Genomic DNA, 18,599 nt, shown 5'->3' on the forward strand with positions numbered 1-18,599 from the left:
CTGAAAAATCTTCATTTGTCAGAAGCTTTTGTAGACTGCATCTGATGAAGCAGGCCACCGGTGACCAAAGTTTGTGCCAAATTAACGTTGCCAGCCTTTGAGGTGTCTCAATACTTTCTGTTGTTTACTTTCCAGGGACAAATTACATAAATGCAACATACATAGTCATGGGAAATCACACATTGTGACAAACAGATGCCTTTCCTGGGGACCCCTCTTGTAAACAATGTGCTAGCCATATAATCTAGTCTAATTCAAACCCGAGACCCATCTGCCACTAAGGAAACCAAAGTCTTGACAACAGTAGTAGCTTTTTCTTACAATTGACACTCACGGTCTGTAATGGTCACTGGCACAAGTTGCAGAGGGGTGTTGATGTCCTTCAGGATGGTATGCTTAGTAATGCCTCTCTTGTCATCTTCCCACAGATGCATTATGAAGGGCTTGATTTGATAGGTGGTCATCAGGTTCCCATCCACCACATCACTCTGAGGAGGGCGGGGAGGCAGCCATTGCTGAAAAGCCCCAGTGCTAACCCAAATCATGTCACAAGCCCTTACCATTCCCCCTCCCCATTCCCTTCCCCCATTTTTAAAAACTTCCCTGATGGTTCTTCTTCAGATTCTTTTATTAATTATATGTAGGGCATTTGAGGAGTCTTTTGACCCAGAACTGGAGCAAAATTACTTGAAATCAAGCAAATAAATATTGTGACAAAATGGAGAGAAGTTCCCATGTTTTCCTGCCATACTACCATTTTGAGTCCGACACCATATTGGTTCAGGTAGAGCCATAACTAGCCATTTTGGTACCTGGGGCAAGCAGCACCTTCAGGCACCCACCTCACCAAAAGGACACAGGCACAGCCCCCGCCCATGAAAAAGGAGGAGGAGAATGTGGTGTTCCCCAAACACATCAAAAGAAAAAGAAAGTTCATGCTTGGGTAGGTAGGTGAGCTTCTGTCATTTATTTTCCTAACACTCACCAGTAGTTTTACCTACTTGGTGCCCTCAGGCAAAATCCCATTTGCCCCATTCTGGTTACAGCCCTGCCTTCAGGAACTCTAAAGGATGCACAGATTCTCAGGTCTTTTCAGTAAAGGTAATAATCTCAGCCCAATGACTTCAATTTCACCTCTTTGTTTGATGTTACCACTTTGGATAATAACACCATCAATGCGTTTTGAACAGGATGCCATTCAGAACATGAAGTAATATAGCCAGCTGTCAGCCTCACTGCTCTCTCATTCCTCAGTTTACCCTGAATTGCATGAGAAGGGCAATGTCTAGCCATTTGAAGGTTGTTGGTCTACAACTCCCATCAGCCCTAGCCAATATAGTAAATAGCAAGGGATTATGGAAGCTGCAGTCCAACAACATCTGGGAGGCTCTTTCCAACCCTTGAGTTAGACCCTTCAGTATCAAAGGCATACAAGACTAATGTCCCAACATACCTTGTAGCTCCCATCAGGCGCACCAATTGGGATCTTAACAACAATAGAGTCCTTGTCACTGGCCAGAGTGTACCCCCGGCGTTCCCTCTCCTGGACAGGAAGCTTTGTCAAGTTGATGCCCATCTCCACCTGCAACTCTTTGACAGTACCTCCTCCAGCCAGAAGAGGAGTGATGCCTTTGGGGACAGTCCAAATGATGGTCTCTTCTGTATAGGTCACACCATCTTGTGAAGAGAAAAAGAAGAAGGGCAAGATCCCATCTCAAGCCTTAAAGCTACATGGAAGCTGGAGAAGCTTTTGCTTCAGCTAGTAGCCTGGGGAAGGGTCCAAGAGTTTGGAGCAAGTCAACTTGTTTACCCACCTATAGGGCAAGCTACAGCTGTGTCCACCATCAGGAGCATCCAGCGCTGCTTGTAGTAGGTACTGGATCTCACCGATGAGAAAGGAACCCCACTAACCTGTAAAGGTGGTACAAAACTCTGGTCTCTGTACTTCTGACCAAGGGTCAGGATGCCTAGGAATCTAAAATGTGAAGTGGGTACTATGCCATGCCCTTAGTTGCTCTTGATAGAATGAGGATTTTTAAAGGAGCAAAGTCAGGCTAGTTACAAAATTGGGAAATGCTCTGGGCAAGGAGAGTCAGTTACTCCAGTGTCAAGTCAATTTCTCACCTCGTCAAGATGGCAACCCAAGAAGACATTCTGTACAGGCTAAGTTCAGCTCATCCAATATTTTGTTTACATGGTGACCAACCAGTTTAGTTGCAATATTTCAATATGGTTCCAAGTAGAAATACGTATGTATTAAAAATGGATGTAAAACTACAAGCAAGCCAGGTGGCAGGACACAATCTGTTAGCTTTACTTTTCACACCCCAAAAATAGGAATGGGTTCAAGGGCCTGCTATGACACAATATCCAGAGTGATGTTATGTTTAAAATACCTTCTCCTATTCTGGCCTCCTTCAGGTATGTTGGACCACAGTTCTCAAAATACCTAATTCACCTTCATGTATGGGAGTTGTTGTCCAACACACCTGGAAGGCACCAGGTGAGGAAACAGTGGATTAAAGTGTATCATGTGAGGATTAGGAAGACCTAGGCCCAAAGTTGACAGGCAGTCATAAACAGTGACCACTTTCTTAGTCTAATCTACCTCACAAGAGTCTGGCAAGACTAAGAAAAGCCAGGATATCCAAGATAAATAAGCCCATTATCATCCAAAAAACAAAGGCTTATATTTATGTACCAGCAATATTTGAAACTCCTGCCAACCTAGCAGTTCAAAAGCATGTAAATGTAAGTAGATAAATAGGTACCACCACGGTGGGAAGCTAACAGCATTCCGTGTCTAGTCGTGCTGGCCACGTGGCCACAGAAACTGTGTATGGACAAACGCTGGCTCTATGGCTTGGAGATGGGGATGAGCACCGCGCCCTAGAATTGGACACGACTGGACTAAATGTCAAGAGGAACCTTTATCTAACATATGAGAATACCTTACAATTAAGTTATAAAACCTTCAGTTGGACAGTCACACAGATAGGCTAACTCTTGCAGCCCTTTTTTGTCTCATATCGTCATATAATTATCATCTTAGAACTTCAAAGCTGGAAAGGACCCCTTGAATCATTGATTCCAGCCTCTGTCAAGGAAGCACCGTGGGGAATTTAACTCCCAACCTTGACCTGTCCAGTTCTTATATCTGTGAAGATTCTGAACTTTCAGATTCTTATGTTTTCAAGTGAACCTACCTCCAGCTTCTGAGCTTCAGACGCATTATAGGATGCCCTCAATACTATCCTTGTGTCTGTGGTGTTGACCCCATAACCAACGGCATGAGCTTCTTCAACTAGCATGGCTTTTTTCCCTCTGTCCATGTGAAAGACTATTTGCCAAATGGAAGGTGCTCCTGCTTGAACCTGAGGCAGTAGGGGAAAAAGAAAGGTTGATGATACTTTTAGAGTTACTTAGAGTCAAACTAGATATTTGGGGAAAGGTATATCACCTCCAATAGTCTGTTTCTCCTCCCACAATGTGATTTCTGAGGAGATACAAGCTGGGCAACCAAAGTTGCAAATGAAACCCGTTCTTACCATCTATTGACCAATTACAAAGCAAAACATGCTTACCTTCTATTGAGCAATCACAAAACAAAGCTCACTGAAATGTAAGATACAGGACTGAGTGAATGCATGTGCAAAGAGGAAGATACACATCTTTTGGCACTTAAGAAAATTCAATCTATAATAACACACGAATGCTATTGTTCAGTTGTTTCTGGACTGCAACTCCCATACTTCCTCAGCCAACATGCTCGCTGGGGATTGTAGTTCACAAATGTAATATGGCCATGTTCTGTCCATGGATAGTAGCCTAACTTTTCCTACCCAGGATGGATTAGGCAGGAAAGTGAGATTAAAAACTGTGAGTGGATACCTCTGGGAAGGCAGATTCCCAATCTTCAGGTTGATCCTGAGGAAGCCAATCCTCAGGTTGATCCTGAATGAATCCATCTGGAATTGGTGGCACATTCCTTCTTACAGAGACCTGGGGAGGAGAGGGAAGAGTTACAATACACCTGGAAAATCTTTCACAGCAATCACACCCCTGATTCCTTCTGCCTCTTCTCCTCTTTCACTTACCCCCAAGATCGATAGCCAGGGCTAGCCCAGAGTTCAGCAGTAATGAGAAAAAAGCCAAGTGACCACCAGTAACAAATGTTGTGTGTAATGACAAAATGTAATGTGACTAAGCTCCTTTAAAAGTAACTCTAAAACTTTAAGGGCATTTTTAACATGATGTTTCCAGTTTCATGCCACCCCTCTATCAATCCTGTTTTTTTTTAAGTGACTAAAAAAGTAACAGGTAATGTTAATGACTCACTCTCTTAGGCACACTCTAAATCCTTGCCGTTTCAGCAGCAATGAATTACTTCTTCGGCCTTGAAATGCATTACATAAAAATATTTAAAGTAGTAACTTTTTTAAATGGTGTGACCCTATGGTTTAGCAGTGAGATGACTTTGGATATCATGGAGGAGCAGCTTGGAGGCATTTAGTTTCCTGTTGTTGTTTTACTGCCCAGAAAGAAGAGAGGCACTTGTGGGATCTTATGTGTCATTCACACCTAAAGGAGGCCAGACAGTTTTGAATGAAATCTAGTTTGTCTTGTCAAGAGTCTAGGAAGCGAGGACCTCTCCCTTCCCAAGCTGCGTCCCTAAACCAATGGCTCCCAATTTGGGTTCTCCAGATGTTCTTGGACTGCAGTTCTCAGAAGCCTTCACCACTAGCTGTGCTGGCCAGGATTTCTGGGAGCTGTAGTTCAAGGACACCTTGGGGACCAAGGCTAGGAGCCCATGCCTTAAACGCTTAAGGATACCACTTGCCTTTCCTCTGGGCTTACCTCCATGTAATTTGCTTCACAGACTATTTCCCGGGGTTGCCATGGGCCATAGGAGCACCTTATTGGGACATCTAGCACAGCAGCATCACGCAGCTCTGGGTCCCTTCCTGTCTTGATTTGGATGTTCAGAGTGGAAGACCGATCATCCTGAATGAAGAGTTGTGGGAAGAAAGGGACCAAGAGCTGATTAAAGCATTCAAGAATGAAAGACCTCATTTTGTGGAGGCAAGGGTCTCCATACTGATAAATAAAAACACTGGTGACCAATGCTTATTGTGCTCAGTGACAGGGGAGGCACATTTGATCCACACTGCCGCCACTATTTATTTTATTTATTTAAAATACTTTTAACTTGCCTTTCTCCTTAAAAAGGACCCAAGGCAGCTTACAACAATTAAAAGTAAGTAGCAATTTGTATAGAATACTACAGGGACAAATGAACACAAAGCAGAAAAGATAAGCAACATCCAAACACATTCAATGCTGTGTAAGGTATAACAGTCCACTTAAAAAAAAACTAATTCAGCAACCATTCACTCAGGGAAACCTTGCCTGAAGAGAAGCTATGGGCTATGCCATGCAGGGACACCCAAGATGGACAGGTCATAGTGGAGAATTCTGACTAAACGTGATTCACCTGGAGCAGGAACTGGCAAGCCACTCCAGGATCTTTGCCAAGACAAATGTTCCATGGACAGAAACAAAAGACTAAAAGATATGACACTGGAAGATGAGCCCCTCAGGTCAGAAGGCATCCAACATGCTACAGAGGAAGAGCAGAGGGCAAGTACAAGTAGATCCAGAGCTAATGAAGTGGTTGGGCCAAAGCCGAAAGGATGCTCAGCTGTGGACATGCCTGGAAGTGAAAGGAAAGTCCGATGCTGCAAAGAAAAATACTGCATAGGAACCTGGAATATACATGAACCTTGGTAAGCTAGATGTGATCAAACAAGAGATGGAAAGAATAAACATCGACATCCTGGGCATCAGTGAACTAAAATGGACAGAAATGGGTGAAGTCAATTCAGACAATTATCAAAACTACTATTGTGGGCAAGAATCCTGTAGAGGACATGGAGTAGCCCTCATAGTCAAAAAAAGAGTGGGAAAAGCTGTACTGGGATACAATCTCAAAAATGATAGAATGATTTCAATACGAATTCAAGGCAGACCTTTTAGCATCACAGTAATACAAGTTTATGCACCAACCACCGACGCTGAAGAGGCTGAAACTGACCAATTCTATTAAGACTTACAACATCTTCGAGAACTGACACCAAAGAAAGATGACCTTCTAAATACAGGGGATTGGAATGCTAAAGTAGGTGTGAGTGGAGGAATAGAAGTGAGCCGTCCTCACTGGTGACGAGGAAAGAAGAATGTGAAGGATGTGTAGTGGGGGAGTTGATCAAATTGGACGACGATGACAGTGGGACTAATAAAGCTATAGAGGTGTTCTTAGCAGAGAGGTCCAGAGATTGGGGGGAGGAGTCAGAGACGTGGAGATGGGATGACAGTATAAAAGAGGAAGGAGGGGAAGGAAGGAGGAGTTTGTTGGGAATAGAAAAAGAGACACAGACGGTGGAGACAGGGGCAGAAAGGGAAAGGATTACGACACTTGTGAAGAATTTACCAAACCTTATGAGAGAGGATGGGTTGCTGCCTCTACCTAAGGAAATAGATAAGTTTGGAGCAGGTGAGAAGAAAAGGGGATGGAAACAAGGAGCAGGTTCGATTGCCCCACCATCGGAGGACTGCGGGACCCTTGGTGGAGCCAGCCCTTTCCTACCCAGGCTGGAGGGTTCTTTCGTGATACATCCATGCTGCAGGACAACCTGCACGGTGCTGAGTGCGCCGTCATGAACCAAAATGTAACCTCCCGCTTTGGGATGAAGAAACTGTAAAGGTTAAAGATGTGGGAACTGGGAGTAAACCCAAGAGGTATAATTTGTTAACTGATGAAGAGTTGCCGGACCCGTTTGGTCCAGAGTTGTTTGATGGTAAAGTTAATAAAGCAAAACCGTTTGGAACCATGACATCTACTCCGGCTGTCATTCCCGCCGAATCCCTAGGCCCGCCTACTTTAGAGAGAGAACCCAATCACAGTAGGGAGTCGAGATAAAAAGAACAACAGGGAAGTTTGGCCTTGGAGTTCAAAACTAAGCAGGGCAATGGCTAATAGAGTTATGTCAAGAGAACAAGCTGGTCATCTTAAACACTCTTTCAACACAAGAGGAGACTCTGCACATGGACATCACCAGATGGGCAGTACCAAAATCAGATTGATTATGTTCTCTGCAGCCAAAGATGGAGAAGCTCTATACAGTCAGCAAAAACAAGACCTGGAGCCGATTGTGGCTCTGATCATCAGCTTCTCATAGCAAAACTCAAGCTTAAACTGAAGAAAATAGGAAGAACCATTCGGCTAGTCGGGTATAATCTAAACCAAATCCCTTATGAATACACAGTGGAAGTGAAGAACAGATTTAAGGAACTCGATTTGGTGGACAGAGTGCCTGAAGAACTTTAGATGGAGGCTCATATTATTGTACAGGAGGCAGACAGAAAAACCATCCCAAAGGAAATGCAAGAAAGCAAAGTGGCTGTCCAACGAGGCCTTACAAATATAGTAGCAGAAAATAGAAGGGAAACAAAATGCAAGGGAAATAGGGAAAGTTACAGAAAATTGAATGCATACTTCCAAAGACTAGCAAAGAGAGACAAGAGGGCCTTCTTAAATGAACAGTGCAAAGAAATAGAGAAAAATAGAAAGGGGAAAACCAGAGATCTGTTCAAGAAAATTGGAAATATTAAAGAAACATTTTGTGCAAAGCTGGACATGATAAAAGGACAAAAATGGTAGGGACCTAACAGAAGCACAAGACATCAAGAAGAGGTGGCAAGAATACACAGAGGGATTATAAAAAGATCTGGATGTCCCTGACAACCCAGATAGTGTGGTTGCTGACCTTGAGCCAGACATTCTGGAGAGTGAAGTAAAGTGGTTCTTAGAAAGCATGGCTAAGAACAAGGCCAGTGGAGGTGATGGCATTCCAGCAGAACTATTTAAAATCTTAAAAGATCGCGCTGTTAAGGTGTTACACTCAATATGCCAGCAAGTTGGAAAACTCAGCAGTGGACAGAGGATTGGAAAACATCAGTCTACATCCCAATCCCAAAGAAGGGCAGTGCCAAAGAATGCTCCAACTACCCTACAGTTGTACTCATTTCACATGTTAGCAAGGTTATGCTCAAAATCCTACAAGGTAGGCTTCAGCAGTATGTGGACCGAGAACTCCCAGAAGTACAAGCTGGATTTTGAAGGTGCAGAGGAACTAGAAACCAAATTGCTAACTTGTGCTGGATTATGGAGAAAGACGAAGTTCCAGAAAAACATCTACTTCTGCTTCACTGACTACGCAAAAGCCTTTGACTGTGTGGACCAGAGCAAACTATGGCAAGCGATTAAAGAAATGGGAGTGCCTGACCACCTTATATGTTGTTTAGTCGTTTATTCATGTCCAACTCTTCATGACCCCATGGACCAGAGAACGCCAGGCCCTCCTGTCTTCACTGCCTCCCGGAGTTGGGTTAAATTCATGTTGGTCGCTTCGATGACACCGTCCAGCCATCTCATCCTCTGTCGTCCCCTTCTTCTCCTGCCTTCACACTTTCCCAACATCAGGGTCTTTTCCAGGGAGTCTTCTCTTCTCATGAGCTGGCCAAAGTATTGGAGCCTCACCTTCAGGATCTGTCCTTCCAGTGAGCACTCAGGGGTTGATTTCCTTCAGAATGGATAGGTTTGTTCTCCTTGCAGTCCAGGGGATTCTCAAGAGTCTCCTCCAGCACCACAATTCAAAAGCATCAAGTCAGCCTTCTTTATGGTCCTGCTCTCACTTCCATACATCACTACAGGAAAAACCATAGCTTTGACTATGCGGACCTTTGTCGGCAAGATGCTGTCAAGATTTGTCATCGCTTTCCTCCCAAGAAGCAGGCGTCTTTTAATTTTGTGGCTGCTGTCTATATGTGGGACAGGAAGCAACAGTTAGAACTGGATATGGAAACACTGATAGGTTCAAAATTGGGAAAGGAGTACGACAAGGCTGTATATTGTCCCCTGGCTTATTTAACTTATATGCAGAATACATCATGCGAAAGGCAAGACTGGGTGAATCCCAAGACGGAATTAAGATTGCCAGAAGAAATATCAACAACCTCAGATATGCAGATGATACCACTCTGATGGCAGAAAATGAGGAGGAATTAAAGAACCTCTTAATGAGGGTGAAAGAGGAGAACACAAAAATGGTCTGAAGCTCAATATCAAAAAAACTAAGATCATGGCCACTGGTCCCATCACCTCCTGGCAAATAGATATGGAGGCAGTGAAAAATTTTACTTTCTTGGGCTCCATGATCACTGCAGATGGTGACAGCAGCCAGGAAATTAAAAGACGCTTGCTTCTTGGGAGGAAAGCGATAACAAACCTAGACAGCATGTTAAAAAGCAGAGACATCACCTTGCTGACAAAGGTCCGCATAGTCAAAGCTATGGTTTTTCAAGTAGTGATGTATGGAAGTGAGAGCTGGACCATAAAGAAGGCTGACTGCCAAAGAATTGATGCCTTTGAATTGTGTGGCTGGAGGAGACTCTTGAGAGTCCCCTGGACTGCAAGGAGATCAAACCTATCCATTCTGAAGGAAATCAACTCCCGAGTGCTCACTGGAAGGACAGATCCTGAAGGTGAGGCTCCAATACTTTGGCCATCTCGTGAGAAGAGAAGACTCCCTGGAAAAGATCCTGATGTTAGGAAAGTGTGAAGGAAAGAGGAGAAGGGGACGACAGAGGGTGAGATAGCTGGACAGTGTCATCGAAGCCACCAACATGAATTTGATCAAACTGTGGGAGGCAGTGGAAGACAGGAGGGCCTGGCATGCTCTGGTCCATGGGCTCACGAAGAGTTGGACACGACTAAATGACTAAACAACAACATCCCCCTGCATACACCCATCCTACTTACCACTATCTGAGCATAGCAGCCAATCAGGGAGGCACGGAGTTCAACATTTCCCCAGACATCCTGAGAGATGGTGTATCCACATTTTGTAGCCAGAACAGCATCTAATGGCCAAGCCCTGCCAAACTTGTCTGGAAGAACAAAGATGTGGAGCTTTCAGAAAAGGAGGCGTTGTTTCAGATCACACACACACACAGTGATTTTGTGTGTTGACAATAATTTGACTGGTCAAAGTTTGGGAGTTGGAACCCCCACTACCCTGAGTTATTTATCAGCACCATCTCTAGGCTGGAAATTTTCAGGAGAAAAGGTACTTTCTACTGTGACATGGCAAGGCTGAGGAAGGATTGGAGTGAGGAAACCATATATCAAGTCTTTGTTTCAAAGTTTAAGCGTTTCTTTTCTTTTTTCCCCTTCCGGGGCTTTTTATTGATTTTTCAAAAGTATATGGGTTTAGGTATGAACAAAGGACAAAGGACAAGGTAAAGGGGAAGAGGAAAGGGTGGGAAAAGGATAAAACTCCAGAGGGGGGAAAGTATTCTTACATCTGCTTATACACTTATATTGCAATTATATTAAAAAGTTAAATCATACAAAAGAAAATAAATTATAGTAAGTAGTCTTCCATTCCCTTGGACCATCTCTTTTTTTCTTGTTATCATTAAGTTTATTATTTTTTTAATTATTATTATTCTGCTGGGTTTATATCTGTTGTTATAGAACATCATAACCAATATTTCATGCTCATTTGTCATATAATTTATTTAGCATTTCCCTCATGTGTGACTGCTGTGCATTAGGTCATCTTCAGTTTAAGCATTTCTAATGAAAATATTCCTCACTGACTTAACACCATGGAAAATACATAGATGCTGGCAATATGTCTAGCCCTTTGTTTCTATGTGCTCCCATATGCTCTCTCTCTCTCTCACACACACACACAAATACATTTCTGGAGAAACAAGGGCAGCAGACCCAATTCTAACAGTTCTCATTATTGTTGGCAACAGGTCTTTTGTGAAGCCAATGGGTGTTCATTGCCCATTCTAAACCAAGCAATAGAGAACACCTAATAGATAACACCTCACCTCTTCTGCTTTGTTACAGAGGCGTCAATGCTAGCAGCGGCCTGGCCATTGAAGAAGGGGCAGCTTCAGCAGGTGCTTCATGCCAACCATCTGTTGCTCCACAGCTCTTAATATTTGGTGGCAATACTCACCAAGAAGCATGATGCACCAGTGGGAAAAATCCTGCATGCTTTGAGGAATCCACTGGTTAAATGATTCTTTAAGTTAAATGTGGGAAAATATGCATCCTCTCCAGCACAACTGAGGCTCCCCACCCATGTTGTAAGAAGCTGTCTTTACCTACATGCTGCACTTAAAGGCATACCATGTCATTTTAAAAGTTCCAGTCTCATCCAGATCACACAAGGATAGGGAAGGCTACCCCTTTCCTCTGAGCCAGTAGTTTGCAGTATAAATGGTTTTGTTTTGCTGGTTGATTTATCTTTTCCCCACATTTAGAAAGAAAAGAATCTCCTATCCTAGCCCATCTCCCACCATGTGCATGTATATGTACATTTATTCAGAAATGTTGCTTATAAAGTGTAGCAGCCTCTTACCTGTGCCAAATCAGGTTGCCCAGCATGCTCACTCTCAAGTGAAAAAGAAAACCTGTTTTAAGGAATGTGTGGCCTTTTTGATGTTTTTCTACTACATCTCCCACAAACTCTCAACCAGTGGCTGTTCTGGTTAAGGAGGGCGAGAGATGAAGGCCAGCGACATATGGAGGACCGCACATTATTCTCCTGGGAGGAACACATTACATGTTGCATCTTGTTCACCCCGAGGCAAGCATGTCAAAGACAACATCTGGCCACCGTCTAGATCTAGAACCTAGAGAGGGTTTAAGATGCCCTGATGGCAGCTTCCATACATTTCTTGCGTGCATTACACAAGGTTAGTGTTTCACCCATTTAAAGCAGGAAGAATATCAGAACTCACCGATAGCAGCAAGGCTGATGTACTTGTGCTGGAAATAGCCTGAATTCAGTTTTAGTCTGGCAAGACTGCCTAGGCAGTCTACCTTTACCTGACCTGAAAAAGCAAGGAAGGAAGAAGAGTTGTGGGCCAGTCTAGTCAACAGTAGCCTCTAGTCAGCATGGGCCAAGAGAGTCAGGGAGTACCATCAGAGGGGTGTGTGCGTATTGGGGGGGGCAATGCTTTGAAAATGCTCAACAGGCCCACTAAATTAGCTCAATAATCCTTTTATTCTTTAGCAGAAATCTCCATTCCTACTTTGGCCTTCACCCTCTTTGCCTCCTTGTCTTTTAAGAGTTCCCCACATAGAAAGAGGCATGGCCAGACGGGCCAGTTCAAAAGCAGGCAGCAGGAGCTAGCCCTGCGGTCATTAGAAAGATCAGAGCAGCGTTCTCAGGTAGTAGATTTTTTTTGGGGGGGGGAGAGAAAACAGTGGCAGCACCCCCACTTTCCAGACTAACCCACACCTCATAGGATAACCTGCAGACCTGGGTTTGGGAAGCATATAAACCAAATCCTCATCAGGATTTCCTTTTTTCTTTCTCGTTTGTTGAAGTTTATCCATTTCTCTACCTCCACTGTTGTGTGACTGTGTTTTACACCCCAGGCTGCTGGGTTACCAAGTGATAGTCTGGTTTGTTCTGCATGGGGAGAACCTAGAGAAACTGGAGGTGGTAGCAGCAGCATAAAATACCTCAGCAGGACTAGACTTCAAGAGCACCAGTAGCTCCATTTGTGGATGCCAGCAATTGCCCAGTCCTGGGAATCTTAGGGCAGGTATCACCAACTTACAGGTTCCTGGTATATTGGACTCCTCCCATCTTCGGCCACTGGCTGTGCTGGGCAAGGTTGATGGGGCTTGTAGTACAAAGCACCAAGTTAGGGAATAGGCCTTGGGAAACCACAGATCCTACCTCTTGTGCAGTACACATACTTCAGCCACTTAGGAGTGAGGGTACTTCCTTTATTATGCATGCACAAGTCATACCTTTACTAAATTTTACAGTGAGGACATTTAGTATTCCTTCCCCCCCCCCCTCCGTTGTACCTGTTGTAGGAATAAACTGAAGCCACACTCTAGGAGCCAGAAGGACAACAAGAACCAGCCTGGAAGACAATCATGGAACAACAGTGACATTTCATAGAGGCATCTGAACCAACAGAAAGAGAGACAGAGAAATGAAGGATTCCCTCCAAGGCATCCTGGCTGTTTTGACAAACGGTGTCCCTACCTAGAGACAGAGTGAGGTAGTTGGCCACAGGTAGGAGACACAAGCCGTGCACACAGAAGGGGCAAGCCCAGCCCAGTGAAGACAACGGTGAGTCCACCTCTGTTCTGTGACATGTGCTCAGAGGTACGGGCTGACCATCGACCTGACCTCAGAAGGACTATTTAGCCTATGGATAATTTGCATTTTTTCTCCTGTATAAGTATCAGTCTGTGGTGCCATCTCAGTAGGAGGCTAAAGATCCTACCGAATTAGGATATCTACATGCAATAGGACTAAAGGTAAAGGTAAAGGTTCCCCTTGACAATTTTTGTCCAGTCGTGTCTGACTCTAGGGGGTGGTGCTCATCCCCGTTTCCAAGCCAGCGTTTGTCCGAAGACAATCTTCCGTGGTCACATGGCCAGTGCGACTTAGACGCAGAACGCTGTTACCTTCCCACCAAGGTGGTCCCTATTTATCTACTTGCATTTGCATGCTTTCGAACCGCTAGGTTGGCGGGAGCTGGGACAAGCGAAGGACACTCACTCCGTTGCGTGGATTCGATCTTACGACTGCTTGGTCTTCCGACCCTGCAGCACAGGCTTCTGCGGTTTAGCCCGCAGCGCCACCATGTCCCAATAGGACTAGCTTACCATATTTTTTGAGTGTCTGAGATAATATAGTGTTATCTAAAGCAAAGGAAACAGACCATGAAATTTAGATTACAGTACTTAATTGCTCCAGTTCGAGTCCTGCTCTTTCGCATACCCAGAAAAATTTCCATAACAGTTCTACCTATGTTCAGGAATCGTGGGATCAAGACTCATTCTGGCTTTATAATATATACAGCGTTCACATGTCTACATATGAACAGTGGAAATAACTTCTTACAAATAGTGTTTGGTTCTTGGGATTTTTTTTGGGGGGGGGCACTTTTTGTTTTCACGTACCACCAATTTAATCCCAAATTGTAACTACCCATTGTAAGGTTTTGTCGACATATAGTACCCAGAAGTAGTTTACTACCTCCTCCTCCTGGGGACACTTTATAACTAAATCTCCTTTTTCCCAATAGCTAAGGCATAATTAAGAAGGTTTCATTTCTTTTGTATAACCCCAATGTTTTACTTACCTGGGCAGTGTGGCCTCACTAAACAATGGGGGAATATCACATAGCTCAAATATTAACTCATAGTGCTCCCAACTCAAATGGTTTTATTATTGTAATTATTCTGAGAAGCAGAAAAAGCACCTTTCAATTTCTTTAACCATATTAGTAACTGCCGAGTTGAGGGTTTCTAATGAGTTACTTTCTCAAGTACCTTTCTGGAACTAGTTACTTCCACAGCTCGGATCTAGACTTGGTCAACCGGCAGTATGACATTAATTAACTGATAGTCATGACCAGCCTAACTCCTATTGAGTTCAACAAATCAATTAACAGAGTTAAATATTAACACCACTTTTTATATACATTTATGTATACCGGTTTATTTAAGCATACTGACAGTTGGCTGCATCTTTGCACATTGAGAAAGGAATAAATGTGCACATATGTTAACTCACTATCAATAGGCTTCAAGCAGTTTACAAGTGTAAAAGCAATAAAAACCACAGATTTCTAAACGAAAGTGGATAGACAGAACAGTACAAAAGTATTAGAACAGCAAAAGCCAACCAGCCAGAAAACGTAAACAACAAAAGCAACGAGCACCCTGAAGATAAAAACATGCATTAAGGATTAAGTGCCTGAAATGTATACAAAAAAGCCAATTTCTCAACTCTCACTCACCTTGTTGCAAGGCACCACCACCCCATTTTGGTGGGACAGTAACGGGACAAAGACTCCTAGACAAATAAAAAAATCTCTCTCTCCAAAGTCGACTCAATCCGCAAAAGCCACTTTGAGAGGAGAGCTCAAAACGGAGCCCGCCTCCAGGCCGCCTTTTAAAGAGCGCAGCTTTGCGCGGAGGCCTCTGGCAGGTGTAGCCACTTAAGCCGCAATGAGCGGTCGGTCCTCCCGCCCTCCCGGGCCCTTTCCTGAGGCATCAGAGGAGGGGTCGTTGTGGGAGTGCGGGCGGTCAAAAAAAAGCAACAGAGGCTGCTGTCCCTGTTTGGAGGCATCAACATTCCTGGGAGAGAACTCCCTGGAGGACATCGTAGGACTGCCAGAAAGGCGAAGAAGGGGGTCCTAGGTCAAATCAAGCCTGAACTGTATCCCTGGAGGCGAAAACGATGCCTCTGAGGCTGTCCTTCTTTGGGCACATTCATGAGAAGGCGGGATTCTCTGGAAAAGACGATAACGCTGGGAAAAGTGGAAGGCAGCATGACAAGAGGAAGACCACATGTGAGAGGGATTGACTCCCTAAAAAGGCTTGAGCCTCACAGAGCGGAGCAGGACAGCTTGAGGGCAGGACATTTGGGGGATCGGTCGTGCCTAGGGTCGCCGTGAGTCGATTGGCACAGGAACAACTCCATTAGAGTCCCTTCTGAGCACGTGTGCATAGGTTTGACCTGCGTGTGGATGATGGGAAACGTAACCCCTACCAACAAAGCTCCGGACGACCTCCGAAGCCTCCCTTCAGTCGGAAAGCTTAAGTTAGCATCCATTGAAATCAAGGCGCTTTACTTATGAGTAAACACAATTAGGACAGCATTCCAGAATTCAAAGCACCCGCGCTCTGTAAAGAGAAACCCCTCTCTTCGCGTTGCAGGTTCATTTTCCTCCAGTAGGGGGCGAGTGCAAGTCACCGTAGGCGTTTCACTTTAAGTACGAGCGGCGAAGCAATTTGTAGCATGTCTTTCCCATATGGTCTAGCGGTTAGGATTCCTGGTTTTCACCCAGGCGGCCCGGGTTCGACTCCCGGTATGGGAACAATGACATTTTTCTTCTTCTTGGCTATTTTTTTTCTGACTTGAGTTTTTGTAGGCATAGCTTTCGTGGGCATAGCCTCTACTTCAAGGTACATAGGTATGGTATCATAGCCCAGTTTCTTGGGGCGTGAGCTTCACAGGCAAGTATTTCTGAGAGAATAGATCAATGAAACAACATAAGAGGTACTGTATTGTGATTTAAGGGGGACATTGGCTGGGGCGATTTTACAGCCAGTGTCTAGAACAGGGATCAGCAACCTCTAGCCATCCAGATGTTATAACCAAGTGGTTCTCAACCTCAGGCCCCCAGATGTTCTTGGACTACAACTTCCAGAAATCCTGGCCAACACAACTAGCGGTGAAGGCTTCTGGGGAGATTTAGTCCAAGCACACCTGGCAGCCCAAGGTTGGGAACCATTGTTCAGACCTTAAGATTGCACAGCTGGAAGGGAGCCTACGTATGGATCACTGAGCCCAGCCACTGTCAAAGAGGCACAGCGGAGAACCAAAACGTTGGTTGACGGCAAATCCAACCATCCCCTTCCAATGCAGCCAACATTGAGAAATGCTGGAATTTGCAAATCCAGTAACCCTGGAGACTGGCTTAGGGGATCCCTCTGATAGCCTTTGGCAACTTGCTGTCTATGGGCACAGCTGGCATTAAAAATGTAAAGATGAACATCACATTTTTGGTCCCCTGAGTTCAGTAACACACACCCTAATGAAGAGTTACAGTGAACTTGAAACTTTGCCTTTATAAGTGGTCCAGTAAAGGTATTATCCAACCCTGATTTAGGCTGTTCATTAGAGATACTAAGATTTGTGGATTCTTTCCTTTCCTTTCCTTTCCTTGTACTCTAGGTGCCTTAGGAATTCTGCAGTTTCCCATTTCTTAAAGTGGCATTTGTTTGGTCTTTTTTAGTATTTGTATGCTTACTGTTTTTAGCTTTACATATTGTCTTTTAATGATGTAAGCCACCTTGGGTCCTTCTTAAGGAAAAAGGCAGTGTAAAATATTTTAAATACATAAATAAATATTCCAACCACCTGCAAGCCTGTACATCTCTACCCTTGATTATAGAAGATGCTCTTGTTATGGTTCTCAGCATGTCATATGACTGGTGATGTTAAAAGTAAAACTGGACACCCCACCAGGCTTAGGCCAGCTGTGGAGTAGTCTTCATCAGATACATGAAATGGACTGGGAACCTGATAAGATTTCATATAAAGTGGGGAAGAGAATAAATAAAACTCACAGTAATTTGATTTTTAAAAAAAAGTGAGCTGGAACTTGTGCTCACTTGAAAATCTATGCCCTGAGCCACAGGGCACATCTTGGTTAATTTTCATACAGTCTTGCTCAACCTGTGTTCCTCTAGATGTTTTGAACGCCATCACCCATTACTCCCAGCTGGCAGGGATCATGGGAGTTGTAAACCAAGAGCACTGGAAGGGCTTGTGTTGGGGAAGGTTGGCCATGTATGTAGGCGCCTGTATGTGACTGGAGGTATTTTTGTTATTTTCTTGCGATTCTCAAGGGCTAGGCCCTGGCGAGTCCTAGCTAGGTGAAATGGCTTGTGGGCAGGCACAAGTAGGGGTTGCTTCACCAGGAAATTGTGGGGCAGGCAACTCCCTGCTCTGTCCATGAGCCACCTATGCTGCTGTAAGCTATTAAAGAAGCAGGGACAGGAGAGTAGTTATTTGCATGGCTGGTGGGTAGGTAACAGCCTCACACTGGGAGACTCTAGTGAATTGTTAAAGAAAAGCAGTAACAAATTAAATGAAGCATGTTTTGCAGCTTTTGTCCTGAAAATCTTTTTGGTTTGCAACATATCAGTTTAGGAATGTGAGCCGCTGTGATATTATACACACTTTTCATTTTCACTCCTTTTTATCTTCTGCTGACAAAAACCGTTACTTTGCAAAATATATTTTTTCTCTCTTTTGTCTATACACTGAGGGACAATTTTGCCTAGAATACAAATGGGCCAAGAGAAATTTCCTTGCTGGGGTGTTTCATGATGATGGGATATGTAGTCAGAGAAATGTAAGATGGAGTCAGACGGGCTCTGTGTGAAGATGATTTGAGAGACAAATCATCTTTGTTTCTAAGTGCTACGAGAGTGTTTTTCTAAAGACTGGTATGGTTAGTGATAAGCTGAAGGTCGGGGAAAAGAGGCCCGCAGAAGACTCAACACTCTGAGCTAATTGAAGAAGAGAAAACACCTGAACTTTCACAGTAATTAAAGGAGGAGAAGGAAGATGTTACAGCCCCTTGAGGCTAATTGGTTAACAGCCAGAATTGTCAAGAAGGGAGGAGTTAGAGAATGTAGAAAAATGGATGATGGGTTATGTGGTCGTGGTTCAAAAGTCTTGTTCCGGGATTCGATTCCATGATGATGGGAGAGAAAGGAACTTGACTGAGAGAGGATGTAAGTAAAGAGAAAGAAGGAGGTGGGGCTAGCCCACTGTAGCCCACCTCAGCCCAGCTTAGTAGTGTTTATTGTTTTAATGGGAAATAGTTATTTTATTTAACTGTAACAATCTTTGAATATGTTCTTCATGCTAAAGCTTGTGCAATATAAATTGATTCTATGA

The 18,599-nt window shown here is 44.0% G+C and overlaps 1 protein-coding gene and 1 non-coding gene across 2 annotated transcripts in view; one reads left to right on the top strand and one right to left on the bottom strand.

Annotated features, from left to right (window-relative positions):
- The window catches only part of LOC110081158 (uncharacterized), a 30,515-nt gene extending 15,440 nt beyond the window's left edge, over nucleotides 1-15,075 (bottom strand). Inside the window, exons 1-10 of the mRNA XM_072991309.2 lie at nucleotides 14,920-15,075; nucleotides 12,968-13,026; nucleotides 11,884-11,976; nucleotides 9,881-10,008; nucleotides 4,858-5,004; nucleotides 3,892-4,002; nucleotides 3,207-3,374; nucleotides 1,815-1,911; nucleotides 1,454-1,677; nucleotides 335-488 (exon numbers count right to left, since the gene is read on the bottom strand). Of these exons, the coding sequence (XP_072847410.2) occupies nucleotides 335-488; nucleotides 1,454-1,677; nucleotides 1,815-1,911; nucleotides 3,207-3,374; nucleotides 3,892-4,002; nucleotides 4,858-5,004; nucleotides 9,881-10,008; nucleotides 11,884-11,976; nucleotides 12,968-13,026; nucleotides 14,920-14,945 (1,207 nt within the window). The 5' untranslated portion in view covers nucleotides 14,946-15,075. The remainder of the gene's footprint in view (nucleotides 1-334; nucleotides 489-1,453; nucleotides 1,678-1,814; nucleotides 1,912-3,206; nucleotides 3,375-3,891; nucleotides 4,003-4,857; nucleotides 5,005-9,880; nucleotides 10,009-11,883; nucleotides 11,977-12,967; nucleotides 13,027-14,919) is intronic.
- An 855-nt stretch (nucleotides 15,076-15,930) lies between these two features.
- TRNAE-UUC (transfer RNA glutamic acid (anticodon UUC)) lies at nucleotides 15,931-16,002 on the top strand. Its single transcript has one exon. It is a non-coding gene; the product is annotated as a tRNA-Glu (tRNA).
- Nucleotides 16,003-18,599: the final 2,597 nt, after the last annotated feature.

The sequence above is a fragment of the Pogona vitticeps genome, chromosome 2 (assembly GCF_051106095.1).
Source record: "Pogona vitticeps strain Pit_001003342236 chromosome 2, PviZW2.1, whole genome shotgun sequence".
NCBI classification, from domain to species: domain Eukaryota; kingdom Metazoa; phylum Chordata; class Lepidosauria; order Squamata; family Agamidae; genus Pogona; species Pogona vitticeps.